Below are 14,685 nucleotides of genomic sequence, written 5' to 3' on the forward strand. Positions count from 1 at the left end.
GCTGCCGTGACTGCACTGCCTTTAACGTCCTCTACAGCAGTGGTTCTCAACCTTTTTTCAGTGATGTACCCCATGTGAACATTTTTTTTATTCAAGTACCCCCTAATCAGAGCAAAGCATTTTGGTTGGAAAAAAAGAGATAAAGAAGTAAAATACAGCACTATGTCATCAGTTTCTGATTTATTAAATTGTATAACAATGCAAAATATTGCTCATTTGTAGTGGTCTTTCTTGAACTATTTGTCCCGGGCTACAATTTCCACAACCTCAACCGACGCAAGTAGGGAGGGTGGGGTGGGGGGTTGGTGGTAGAGTGGGTGTGTGTACTGTAGCCCGGAAAAGTCAGGGCTGCATGGGATTCTGGGTATTTGTTCTGTTGAGTTTATGTTGTATTACGGTTCGGATGTTCTCCTGAAATGTGTTTGTCATTCTTGTTTGGTGTGGGTTCACAGTCTGGCACATATTTGTAAGAGTGTTAAAGTTTTTTTCACGGTCACCCTCAGTGTGACTTGTGTAGCTGTTGAGCAAATATGTCTTGCAACATCACACGTTTGTACTGCTCAGCCAAATGTAACCATCAAATAGGCTTGCACGCTGTCTGTACAGGATTCAAAGGGCGTTAAAAACAGTGCCATTGCGGCACCCCCTGAGTATTGTTGATTGGGTAAAAATCGTCAGCGATTACCAGAGAATGGATACCCTGGTATTAAGAGAACTCCTGTGAAAATTGGGAATGTTGGAAAGTATGACGCTGTCAAGTTCCGTTCATATTAAACTTGCGGGCCGCACATACATTAAATTGTTATATCAAAGTGCGGGCCACAAAATAACCTCCCGCGGGCCGCATGTTTGAGACCCCTGCACTAGTTGAAGCCAACATGTACCACAGCTTGAGAATCAGTGTTATAGCACCCTTTCCAAAATGTACCAAATTGTACAGTTCAATAAAAATAGTGGTGATATTTACTGTATGTTTGGGAAAATAGTTCCAAACCTTCCAGTATGAAGCTGCTGCTGGCTTTGAAGCCACTGGAGGTGTCGTATCTCAGGGCTCGTGCTGCAGTGCGTGTCAGTGTCAGAAAGGTTCCAGGTTGGCTGGCGACTTCGAAGGAGGCGTGACCGGGCAGAAACAGCCCCTGATGCTGGATAAAAGTCGCTCTGCGTTGAAACTCCTCCCCTCGACTCCAGCGCTCCAGCTGGAGACATCTCTTCCCCGCCACCACGAGGAAATAGTTGGGTCTCTCTGCAGACTCTAGGGACACCATGGGGACGCCTGGAGAAATATAAAATAAATAAAAGCCAATTGCGCCCTGCGATGAGGTGGCGACTTGTCCAGGGTGTACCCCGCCTTCCGCCCGATTGTAGCTGAGATAGGCGCCAGCGCCCCCCGCGACCCCGAAAGGGAATAAGCGGTAGAAAATGGATGGATGGATGGATAAAAGCCAATTGCACCCCGAAAATTGGACAATGCATATTTTCGGGGGGCTATGCTCTTGACTGGTCTCTAGTTAATCACAGGGCACAACTGCAGGTAAGTGGTTCAAACACTGCTCCTTGCATCACACTTACTGCGGTTGTGTCCTTGAGGAAAACAATTCTTCACCCACCTTACCTCCAGTGCAGCACACACTGGTGTGTGAATGTGAATGAATGTTGATGGTCGGAGAGGCTGTTAGCGCAAATTGGCAGCCACGTTCCCATTAGTCTAGCCCAAGGCAACTGTGGCTACAGATGTATGTTACCACCACCGCCGTGTGAATGTGGACTGAATAAGTAATGGCTTCTCAGTGTGAAGCGCTTGTTAGAGTCCTGTGAACTAGTGTTGCACAAAGTCCCATGAGATCTAAGCTTGTTTGCGTTTTTTTAGGATCTTTTTTTCCCCTGTCAAAGTTCATATTAAATACATAACGGAATCTTATCAGATGTTACTAATAACGGTTAACTTCCTTTACCACTTGTAAGACAGTTAAAAAGGCTAAAAAGGGAGATGCATGAAGACTTTAAGTGAAGCGATTCACCACTTGAGCAGGGATCTTCTTCATGTTGTCATCGAAGGTAAGGTTGAGTGCTGAAATATTCTTTTTAATACTGCTTAACACTTGTGTGACATTTAGGTAAGTAAACTGTTACTTAAAACAGTGTCTGTGCAGTACGCAAAGATTTTATGTTGGCAGCATGTAACATTTACATAATCTGCTTATAATGCTGCGCTTAGTTCTATTCTGATTAGCTGATCACCACACCGGTCTGTCTCTCCTGACAATACAACTTGCAGTCTGCATACTGTACATTAGTAATTATAAATGCATAATTTTGTTTTTTTAATTTTACCTTTGTTACTTAGTTAGCATTACGTCGGTCTCATTTTTTTCTTACCACATTCAGCAAAGACCCACCCTACACCACCTCTGATTGGCCAGTGGGCCTACTGTTGCAGTATGCCAGTGTGTAAGGTTAGGCAGATTTTTCAGAGGCAGATTAACCAGATGTTTCGGCTCCCGAGTAGGAATTATACCACGTTTTATCTCTTAAAAGGCACATTGGCTTTAAAAAGGGCACTTTACCCAATGTTTTATGCTCCCCTTTTAAGCATGGTTTTTGGCTGCCAAAAAGATACCTTAGCATGTGTTTTGGCTCCTAAGATGGCATTCAATCAGAGGTTTTTGCTCCCAAAAGGGCACTATACCACAAGTGTGAAGCTTCGAGAAATGTTCTAACCAATTGGCTCAACTGGTCCAATGTCTCATCAGGTTTCATCTGACCATCACTACCAAGAAGAAATGTAGTAATGCATTTTGACGCCCAAAAGAGAACTTCAGCATGCGTTTTGATTCCCAAGAGAACACTTCAGCTCACGTTTTGGCTGCCAAGAGGGCAGTTTAGCACCCAACTTGGTTCCCAAAAGGGCAATTAAGAACACGTTTTAAATTTGCTCCAAAGCAAACTTTAACACATCTTGATTCCCAAAATGGCACTTTAGCAAATGTTTTTGTTCCAAGAGGGGGCTTTAGCACATTTTGATTCCTAAGAGGACACTTTAGCACAAGTCTTCGTCCTCAAGAGAACACTTTCGCACTTTAGTATATCTTTTCGTTCCGAAGAAGACAATTTAGCATGTTTTGGCTCCTAAGGGTACACATTAGCAAATGTTTTGGCTGCCAAGACGGCACTTTAGGAAATGTTTTGGCTGCTAAGAGGGCACTTTAGCAAATGATTTGGCTGCCAAAAGGGCACTTTAGCAAATGATTTGGCTGCCAAGAGGGCACTTTAGCAAATAATTTGGCTGCCAAGAGGGCACTTTAGCGCATGTTTTGGTTCCCAAGAGGGCACTTTAGCACATGTTTTGGTTCCCAAGAGGATACTTTAGCACATGTTTTAGCTCTCAAGAGGACACTTTAGCACGTTTCTTAACATTTGGGCCACAAAATAGTTCACATGAAATAATCAGATCTGAAACATGCACTCCAAATCTAAATAGATTGGAGGATCCACAGTCATAGTGTGCATTAGTTCGTAATGACACTTACGTGACGTTCGGTTTTTCTGCAGACCTGTAGTCACCATGAAGTTGAAAAGTAGTCCAGTGGTGGGCAAATGTCCTGAACTGTCCCTCAGCAGAGGAAACACTGAGCCGCTTGTGCGATTTACTCCCATCATCGTGTTGCTATGGACAGCGCTCACCAAGGAATAAGGGCCATCGCCGAGCCCTGAGGCAAATAAGAGTGTCAGTGTCTAAGGGAATCATTGTCTAAAATGTTTCGTTCCAATGAAACATACCTTTATTATAGTATTCACAATCCTGAGCTGAAAAGAAGGCACATATTCAAAATGATCTAAAGGGTCAACCCAACAGAAATTCGCCTCTCGTGTTTGTGTGTGTGTGTGTGTGTGTGTGTGTGTTTGTGTGTATGTATGCTTACAACACAGAGAGGGTGATCTCCAGTGTATGGTGACGCCCTGCTGGCAACATTTGTGTGCGTAGGCAGCAATGGATGTGCACAGGCACTCACAGTCGCCCCCTCGGTCACAGTTGCAAGTGTCCGTCAGGCAGTTTCTGTAGAACCAGGCCACATCCACCTGGAGGGCGTGCATGTTACGCAAACAAGCACATAAAACAAAAACACATACTAGCTACAATATTAATAAAAAAAATCACTTTTCATGGACAATATTTTACTATTGGGGTTCACCATTTGCAGTGGCGTATAAAGCTATACGAGAAGGGCAATCTACACATCTTCTTGTGGGTAAACCAAGGGAGGCCTTGTTTAGGGGATGAGTAGTTGTTAATTATTCATACTAGCGCTGAGATAACAGGACAAAGGATTATGGGCCTACCTCAGATGCAGGAGGGGATCAGATGACCACTATGACATACAATATGCAAGCTCAATTGACTGCATCTGTATGCACATATTGTATACAATGCACCAATATTTATTTTAGTGACTTAATTAAAACCATGCACTCATAATAAAACAATTATAAATCCTTTTTACGACACCTAAGAAGCATGGCAAGGTTCACTCAGGCGTTAAAAAAAATGTTCAGTTCTTTATCAATTACCTCCTAATAAGCAAACACACCATCACTATTAATTAGATGTGGCCATCCCTGCTAAGTAATACATCAAGTAAGGTCCTCTGGGGTTTATTGTGGCGCTTAGTTTTATAGCTTGGGTCCACTGTCTGTGGACAAATATATGACTCCATCTACTGGCCACATGACTTATAACAGCCAAGTAAGAGTTACAAATGGACACTACCGGTGTGGGAAGAACACTGCATTAGCTACTTTCATTTCATTTTTTATTGAGCAATCTATCCACTTTGTGTGTGTATCACTCACCACATTGTGGCAGGGCGCAAAAACATCACTATACAGGCGTGCACATTCCCTCTTGGCGTATGGCTGTCTCCCCAAGTCAGCTTCACACGGTCGCTCCACTACATAGTCGCTTTGGCACTACAACGAACAACACCGTCATATACATTTCAGCAAAAGTTGTAAAAAAGTGCTTCATTACCTGTCCCAGTGTCCAGCTATCTCCAAAGGTCTGTGCATTGTTGACCTCCATGTGGCTCGACGTGGTCATATCATTCACTGTCACACCGTCAAAATTTCCACATAGCCCACTGAGAACGCCCTGCAAAAAAAAAAAATACATGTTTTCCTTTCATAACTACATTTACATGGTTGCAGAGAACTGCAATGCACCCCAGCAGGCATCCTCCATTTGCTTATCATAGTAGCGACACCACTGATTTTATTTGCGATCCCAGTAAAAATCTGACTGGTATTGGCGACACCGATCTGATAATGTGTGCAAATAAACCAAATGTGTATAAAGTTGTGTATTTCAAGTGTTACTGATCTTGGGAAATTATCTTCAAACAATATCAAATCACAGGGCGAAACAAATGATAATATGATGCATACACTTGTTTTATAATACTGAGTAACACACTTTAATTCCTGGTAATGTTCTTAAAATGAACAAATACAGGCTAAATGACTGAACACAGCGTTCTACTGCGCCTGCGCATTATGTAGTTACTTAGGCGGAAGAAAAAGTAGTTCCCACCAATTGAGTTTCATTTAGACAAGATCTCAATTATTTAGTTACATAATACATAATCGGTTGGTAGACCGGCGGTGCCGGCAACCTGAGGATTCCTGGTTCGATTCCTGGCTTCCGCCATCCAGTCACGACTGTTGTTGACACCCTTGAATGTGTGTGTGAATAGGTGAATGTGGAAATGGTGTCAAAGCACTTTGAGCACCTTGAATGTAGAAAAGCGCTATACAAGTATAACCAATTTTGTTGCATGTTACATTCGAAAAACAAATCTTAAAGTGCTACAAACTAAAAACCTAACCAGTGGTACGAGGGCTGTATCTAGTGGTATGCCAAAGAATCACTTCATTAAAGCACATTGTTTTATTTTCCTTATAGTCAAACAGTGTTACTGTTCAAACTGTATGTAATGTTACAGTGACCAAAAATATTAATCAACCAGTTAAATCAAATATTTTCCAAATTTTCTATGAAAACTTAGGCCTACTATGCTATTGTAGTTTAGTATTGGTCATTATGGTGGTACTTGGAGACCCAAGTGTTTTCTGAGGTGGTACTTGGTGAAAAAAGTTTGAGAAGGACTGGTATGCAATATTTCAAATAAGTAAATTATCATAAATTATCAAAAGTATAGATATCTTGATTTACCGATGTGGTATGGGCAGTATATACGTTTTAGTATCGATCCGCACATTACTAAATTGGCAATTGTATATTTTACCGGTGACATCCTCTTCACTAGTGTTTACTATTATAGTTATGCACTACGTAATTATGCTAATATACAAGACATACTTTATATATTTCACATTACCTAGGATTAAAAAGTGACAGATGGTTAACTACTCAAGACTTGAGGGTTGGCCGTCTCCAAAACCAAGTTATTTCCCTTGTCTTTGGACTCTGAGAGGCCCTATATACTATTGCACCTGTTTCCGTATAGCTTGTGTCGATTGCATCAGACTGCCATGTGATCTGTTGTCAGCTGTTGCTGCACAGGGAAAATATTAAGCGTACTGGGCTCCGTGGCCGACGGCAGGGTCCTCCCCCGCCGGCGGCGCGTCCCGACGGGCCATGCGTCGGGGATGATACGCAGAAGTCTACTAAGTGTACTGTAAGTATTCATCAAATGGCCACATACACACAAACACAAAAATCAAATGAGTGGGTCAAACATTACATGAATAATTTTATATACAGCCTATGTCTAGCACATTCTGTGGTTAATTTTGATGTCTAATTTTTTGGGGTGCATGACAAAAGCAGAATAAAATGGATGGATGGATGGATGATAAATATAAGGAATTTATGACATCACACCAATAAATCAGATCTCATCAAAACATAGGTCTGAAAACCAAAATAAAAATAAAGTTCCAATAAGGTAAGATTACTGTGATGTGGGTGAGCAAATCAAGTGCTCCTTTTCTTCTATTGCCTGAAGCCTGTCGTAAACTTCCTCTGAGCTCATTGTAAACAAACATGTCATCGATTGTGTGGGACTTATTCACAGTATCAGAGGAAAACTTCTCATGTGCCAATTGCACCAATGCTAGAAGTACGCGTTATGCTTCAAAAATGACGGAAAAAATCTGGGATACGAATCATCAGAATTAGCTTTATTGGCCAAGTATGTTTAACACACAAGGAACTTGACTTGGTAGACTATGCGGTCTTTGTTTAACCTTAATAAATGTTAACCATTACTAAATAATAAACAAGTGCTTAAATGAGTAATATGTACAAGGATAATAAGATAATAGCACAGTGGTGAATAGAGCAAAGAGCGAAAAAGATGATGACGTGAACATGAGTTAGTACTTTCCCTGTGACATATTAGTTCCAGAGTTCTTTCACAGCATTCATCAGATTGTTAGTCAGGGGGAAAAATGTTTTTTATGATGGGTTGTTTTGGCCTATAGTGATTTGTAAAGCCTGCCAAAGGGGATAAGTTTGAGCATTTACAAAATGTTGAAAAGCAATTAAAAAAGGACACAACCTCTTTCAGTCATTTGCCAATTGACAAAAAAACCCATTCATGAAATTTGGCCTGAGTATGAACAATTGTATGCTAAAATTAATATGTGTCATGATATAATCAGCAAAACAATGTTCACATTTTTAAAAAGTCAACAAAAACTTTGTATGTTGAAATTTTAAAGAGTGTAAAAATCTTAGTTATATAAACCTCCAAAAAAGTCTAATGTCCCCACAATTTAATAAAATAAGAATATAATTTCAATATGTGTAAATATGAAATGGTTTGAAGCACCATACCTTCCACTGAGGTCCAATCCTGATGTGCACAGTTGTCTTGCGGTCCCACAGAACAGTCAGGTCCTGATTGGGGAAGTGGACAACAGTGTAGTAGCCCGCTTTCCACAGCTCAAACACGGACTCTCGGCCAACCTGGGTGGATGGGCTCTGCAGAGGGACAAAATGATCAGATTGCACCTGCATAACTTCCTGGCATTGATTATAATGTTTAGTAGATATTTTGTAGGTGTGTGTGTACAGGGTTGCCAGAGTTGTCCATGAAGTAGATCTTGGTAAGTCCCACGTGTACGACCAAAGTTTTCATGCACACAATTCCACTTTCATAGCAGTCCTTATTTTGGGCAACAATGGATACTTCGGTTTCTCCCGAACTCTGCACAGGAAGAAGTTAATTATGCCACACCAAAAAAAAAACCCTCTTAAGAGGAAACTTTGACATTTAATTATATGTGTTCAGGAAATACTGTACTGCACTCACACAGCTCAGACCCACTTTCCCATTCTATACAAGTCATCATGGTGGTCTGCAAATCTGTCCCAACTCAATCAGGGTGTCTGTTCTACTTATTCTAATTCTATATCCCTGGGAGAACGAGAGTTTTGAGGTTTGAGGTGAACACTGGTCTCTTTGTCTTGTTAAAGCTTTGCCAAGCATTACCAGGGGACAGACAAAAGAGTACACACATACACACACCTTTACCTGGTCTGAGTAAAAAGTCTGAAACAGACTTTGCTGTTCTTTCCCAGATCCAAATCAGTTTTGGTTGAAAACCGAAGGAGTTGCAGTAGAGTAGGAACCACGCTTATACATGTTATCATAAATTGATAATCTAGATCTGATCAGACTAGGTCTGACCAATCTAATTCTATGAGCACAAACTGATGAAGCCTACTTGGATGAGAGAAACGTCTTCTGAGACAAACGTCTTCTGAGACAAACCAGAAAGTCCTGTTGCAATAGGTTGAATGCCCTGAGATTACAATGACCTGGAAGAATGGGTAGATCTATATACATGTGATAGATAAACAATCTTTTTATTTGTTGACAATAGTCGTTATGTCTTCACTTATGTTTTTCCGGGTGAAAGTGGGTCCACCCCGCCACTCGCAAAAACATTGTCAGTGATAACATGTAAAGTGTGAGAAGATTTTATGTTATTCTTGTTAAAACGCGAATACCTTGCTCATTTTGCAAAGCGTACCTTGTTTTTATGGCTGTATATCTGTGATACATGAGCATTTAAAGCGGAGACATGATGTCGGAAATTTAGAGGGAGGACACGGTCTCAACCTCAGTAAGACTGTTAGCTTCAACCTTGCTAGCTAGCTCACAAGTGTGAGACGAAGTTGTGTAAAAAATAACTTTAACTATCATTTTAGCCAATGTCGGCCAGCTAAACTTATGATCTTATGTCTTATTTTTTTATTATGATGTCTACTATATTGGATATATGACTATGTGTGAGCTATTTTATGTCTCGAGGGCTCTCATAATGTTAAAAAAACGTATTTGAAAGGTCGTAAATGTATATTTGTTTGCTTTAGCTTTGAAAATATTCCATATACAATAAATAATTCCTTCGCAGCAATTCATTTAGCACAGTCAGGCCTGTAACTAGTTAATAGCGATAAACGAGGACTGACTAAAATGTGAGAATGTACAGAATTGACTTTGGGGAGCGGCACTTTCTGTGAAACACACCATTGCCAGTGTCTCCATATTCTGATAGATCAATGTTTGTCACCTAGAAATTATTTGGATGTCCTTGGCTGGCGTTATCGACTCATTCTGCCGCAGTATTGTGAAGATCTACACGTACAGCTGCGCCAAGCTCTGTATTTTAATTTTTTTTAATTCAATGAATATCATCTACTTTCTGTCCTCAGCCCTGTCCTTCACACTGATTTTGCTAGTTCCCATTTATGGTAAAACCAAGTTATGTCGCTCTCTGGCTATAAGCTAATGTTAGCAATTGAGACCGCAGATCTCACGGGGTCTACTGTGGCATGCGCTAGCGGTAGGGAGGTTTGTAATAGGAATTTTTGCTCACAACCTGAAGCCTGACAATATGAATGAGAGCACTTGTATCCCCAAAAAGCTTGTGAGATGAGGCACTCGTTTTTGACTTTACATTGTAATGAGATTGATACAAACTCACTTTCAGGAGGTAGACCTGGCAGTCGGAATGGTAGTCATACTCCAGGCCGTCAAAGGTGTGGTAATGTCTGTCACTGTAGACAGTACACACAGCTGGACATGGTGAATAGCTACAGTTAAAATAGCCACGGTGACACACACTGAGGAGATGGTGGCAGGTTGGATGCGTGTGAGGAAAATACGGAGAAAACAGAAGCAAAAAAACAAAAACAAAGAAAAAGCAGACGTGCAAGTTCAACGTTCCATTATGTGTTTGGACTGTTTGTTCCAAGTGAGTAACAATCAAACTGAAAACATCACATTGTATTAGGACGGGACTCAGTAAAGTCAATCTCTTTCTCTAATGCAGCAAGGGCACATACCATTTATAACAGGGTGTTTGCACAGTCTCTGCTGGGAGGTACTCCAGGCCAAGCCAGACACAGGGACAGTTCTCTGGATAGTAACACTCCCCACGGTGCAGCACCAGCCTTTAAATAGAACATGGTAAATATATGCTTTCAAACTCCTATTGTAGGAGCAATTCTGCAAATATAAAATATGGTTAAAAGATTTGTGCGAAGATATCTTGCAAATGATACTGTAAAAAAATGACTGTAAAAACTACAGCAATCGATTGTTAAATAGCAACAGTAAAACACAGAAAAATCAAAAATAGGTTATCACAGCTGTAAATGCAGCGGATTCCTGGAAACCAAGAAACATTCGTGTTCTAGATAATCTTATTTATCTCACCATATGAAATACAACATATTTCACAAAATATTTATTTTTAATGTTATTACGTATGGAGTGTATTGTGAATAAATTGAGAACAGGAAGTGAACAAAAGTGTTAGCAACTGCTATGTACAGGAAAAGGGGTAGGATAAGCTCTGCTTCTTCCTACTCCTTTTCAAACATGTTGAAGAGAGAAACTGGAAATTGCGATGTATCATGTTGTATGCATGCATGTTCCAAATAAACTCAAACATTAGACATCCTATATTACTATGGCTATGATACGTAGAAAACACATGACTTGACTGTGAAAATTATGAAAAATTGTACAATGCATCTGCAAATACTGTAATTTCAAAAGCATGCAAAATACTCTAAAATTATTTAAAAAATATATTATGTCTAAATTAAAGATTTTGCAGGTTGTACATTTAAAATTACAGGATACCCTGGTTGTTTTTTTTGTTAAAGCATTAGCCTAGTTAACTTTTGGCTAACAAAATGTTTTCTTCTATTTCTGTGACAAGTCGTTTCAGACATCTATGTCATCACATGTCTATGTAATTGTCATTGTAAACGACATCGAAATTAACCACATTTAAGTGGTGTGTTTAAGTGCGTTGGAACTGGTTGCAAGCAGCTGTTTAACAGAAACTTAAGACTCATTTTGAATAGCTCACTGGAAGGAACATGTTGCGAAAGGCCATGTTGTGAGTTGTCCAGTGAACGGTTGGACAAATACTTTCAAGTTAAAATCCTTATGTACCACTCACATGTCTTGGAAACAGGCATTTGCAGATACTAGTATTGGTGACAGGGCACCGCTGTAGAGGAGTGGTTAGCGCTTGTGCCTCTCAGTGAGAAGGTCCTGGTTTGGATTACAGGGCTAGGAGTCTTTCTGTGTGGAGTTTTCATGTTCTCCCCATGACTGCTTGGGTTCTCTTCGGGTACTCTGGCTTCCTTCGACTTTCAAAGACATGCCCCTGGGTATAGGCTGTTTGGCAACACTAGAATTGACCCTAAATTGTTTAACGGTGAAGTCCTGACAAACACAGCAGCCGGTATTTTGCTGTAAATTCTATGTTTATATTTTTTCGCAAACAGGTTAGCAATACATCCGTTTTTGTCATAGTAATTTACTATAAGCAAAAACAGTTAACTATAAAATTAAAAGATTCAACTGTAACTACATTGTGACTGTAATATTTACGGTGAATTCCTGGTAACTTTATTAGCCTAAATTGTGGTGATTTTTTTTTTTTTCAGCTAAGGATACACAACATTTTTGTGTTAGTGCACTGTGGCTTTAACAAAGACTATTAATTGTCTCTGACTACTCTCTAATTAAATTTTATCTTGCAGACAGCCTCTAGTTTCAATCTTTTTGTGCAAAACCATTTGCATACATTTGAAAATTAATCTGAGATCATGGTGTCAGTTTTCTGCCAACAGTTACATTTGCACTAGTATAAAGTACCCGTCAGAAAATATCCAGCGCCTTTAAGATAAAAAGACTGAGAGAAATGAATAACTAAAAGGGAGTTTGAATTACCCAGCAGGGCAGATGCAGCCTGGGATGCATGGCGTGTTTTGTGGGCAGGTGACGTTCAACATGAGGTTGCGACAGGTCGGCGCGCAGGCCACTCCTCCTCTCAGCTCGGTGCAACTATGGTACACTTTGCCCGCGGGACACTCCCCAGTCTCTGCACTATCTGTCTCTATGTAAACACATGCAACACACAGAGACGCAGGTAAATCAATGCTCATGTCCTCTTCAACCACAGCAGGTAGTCATGGGAACCAAGCTAGATTTCAGCAAGAGGGACACAGCCTAAAACAGCACTTTGTTGTCCGAAGAAACAAGAACTGATGGAAGGGGTAGAGCAAAGATGGTGGTGGTGGGGGGGTCGGGGGTTACCTTTTTTTTCTGGCACACACTCTAGCTTCCCATTCCTGCACAGGCTAGTAAAAGACAGACAAAACAGTTAGCTTAAGTGAATTTTGGCCATTATTATTGCAAGCCATGACTTTCTACTTTTCAAAGCAGGCCAGCTGTGACTCACCATGGACCAGATGCGCTGAAGACAACCTCTCCTGGCTGTGATACGCCAGCCATTGTGTAACAGTGGCACTGAGCCCTGCCGATGACATAAATGCCATTGCAATTAACACGGAATGATGATGATGATGATGACATTAACGGTTGCTTCTTCCAAATGGCAGCTTATGGTCATCCTTCTGACAGTACATACAATTACCATAAACATACTAAAATAGCACAATGTAACAAAGAACATTAGAAATAATTGAAGTTCAAGTCATTTTTTTTTACAAATGGTATTCAGTACCAGTCAAAAAGGTGGACACAATTGTTCTTGCTATTGATTGAGGAGGTGAACCAAAACCTTTTGCAGGTACAGTATAGTCTGTGTAAGATTTGAGAGGTGCCAGACAAAAGATAGAAGGCAACTGCAACAACAGTTGGTGAAACATCTGAGAAAAACAGTCAAAAAAAGGGCAAGATCAACTGGTAGTGCATGGTTGACTTTCATTTAAATGATGGAGGACAAAAATACAGAAACCGAACAAAAAGCCATAACAACATCAACAACGACAAAATAACTCTCTGGCTGCTGACCTTGCCAGGCCCTATCTTAGTAAATGAGTCCTGATTCCTGACTGCTAAAATGCAATCACTTGTTCTTTATTGCAGTTCTTACACTTCCAGAACATTTAATGAAATTGTGCTCATACATTTCAGAACTATCCATAGCAGTATGAAAGAACAAAGCAGAATCATCCACTGTCTTTGTGTCTGTGAGTGGATGCAAAGACGCAAGCACAGACAGACGGAAGTTGAAGCTCGTAACGCAAACGTAAGCTAAAGTACTAGAAATGATTCAGATCAGCCGCAAAATGTCATCACTTGTTCTTTATCCAATTGATATTTCCTGAAAGTTTCATGAAAATACAGTCAAGAGTGTTTGTGCTATATATAGTGGTGTAGCATCTGCCAGTCTCAGAAATAACATGTTTTACATATGGTGAACGATTACATTTATTCTAGACCAGGCAGCCAGACAGTTCTTGTAAGCTGTTGTTCACTATCTTGGGCAGGTAATAAAGTATAATCATTACGTGTGATATGCAGACGTGGATGATATACACCTAGCAACACTAGACTGACCATACGTCCTCTTTCCCCCGGACATTTCCTCTTTTGCGGGACTGTCCGGGGTGTCCGGGCGGGGTTTCTTAAATGCCACAAATGTCCAGCGTTTTGTATCAAGGTTGCATGGATTTTAGGTTGACCATATTGTGAAATCCCAAAAAGAGGACACGTATATGCGTGCCAAGGCGGGCAGCACACCAAGGCCGGGACCTGGTGAAAATTTGCCAATGATATTTGAACTTGCTTTATAAATAATATATTTATTTAAATAAAGCATTTTTTTATCCGCTGTTGACAGCAGTGTTGGTGCTAGGAATTTTCAAAATGGGGTCCCATGGACTGTCCATGGGACCCCATTTTGAGAATTCCCATTATGGACCCCTACTTGATGGGATCCATGATGGACAATACACGCAACCTTGATACAAAACGCTGGACATTAGTGGCATTAAAGAAACCCCGCCTGGACACCCCGGACAGTCCCGCAAAAGAGGACATGTCCGGTGAAAAAAGGACGTATGGTCAGTCTACAGTATTTTTAATGTACGTCCAGGGTAAAGAAGGGGTTAAAATCCAAAACAAATTGTGAAGGTGTGCGCACACAGCAGCATTCGAGAAGGAGGGGCAGAGACAGAGAGTGGGGTAGCAGATAGATCGTCAATCAAGGCATACTTGGTCAACAGCCATACAGGTCACACTGAGTGTGGCCGTATAAAGAACTTGTGCCTTGTTATAAATATGCGCCACACTGTGAACCCACACAAAACAAGAATGACAAACA

The 14,685-nt window shown here is 40.7% G+C and overlaps 1 protein-coding gene across 1 annotated transcript in view; it reads right to left on the reverse strand.

Annotated features, from left to right (window-relative positions):
• Nucleotides 1-14,685, reverse strand: part of otogl (otogelin-like) — an 82,951-nt gene that overhangs the window by 33,382 nt on the left and 34,884 nt on the right. The window contains exons 20-32 of the mRNA XM_061893773.1: nucleotides 12,796-12,870; nucleotides 12,651-12,694; nucleotides 12,285-12,450; nucleotides 10,376-10,483; nucleotides 10,015-10,153; nucleotides 8,094-8,228; nucleotides 7,856-8,002; nucleotides 5,027-5,146; nucleotides 4,849-4,965; nucleotides 3,921-4,077; nucleotides 3,778-3,804; nucleotides 3,528-3,707; nucleotides 995-1,273 (exon numbers count right to left, since the gene is read on the reverse strand). Coding sequence (XP_061749757.1) covers nucleotides 995-1,273; nucleotides 3,528-3,707; nucleotides 3,778-3,804; nucleotides 3,921-4,077; nucleotides 4,849-4,965; nucleotides 5,027-5,146; nucleotides 7,856-8,002; nucleotides 8,094-8,228; nucleotides 10,015-10,153; nucleotides 10,376-10,483; nucleotides 12,285-12,450; nucleotides 12,651-12,694; nucleotides 12,796-12,870 — 1,694 coding nt within the window. The remainder of the gene's footprint in view (nucleotides 1-994; nucleotides 1,274-3,527; nucleotides 3,708-3,777; nucleotides 3,805-3,920; nucleotides 4,078-4,848; nucleotides 4,966-5,026; nucleotides 5,147-7,855; nucleotides 8,003-8,093; nucleotides 8,229-10,014; nucleotides 10,154-10,375; nucleotides 10,484-12,284; nucleotides 12,451-12,650; nucleotides 12,695-12,795; nucleotides 12,871-14,685) is intronic.

Source organism: Nerophis ophidion, linkage group LG03 (genome assembly GCF_033978795.1).
Source record: "Nerophis ophidion isolate RoL-2023_Sa linkage group LG03, RoL_Noph_v1.0, whole genome shotgun sequence".
NCBI lineage: Eukaryota > Metazoa > Chordata > Actinopteri > Syngnathiformes > Syngnathidae > Nerophis > Nerophis ophidion.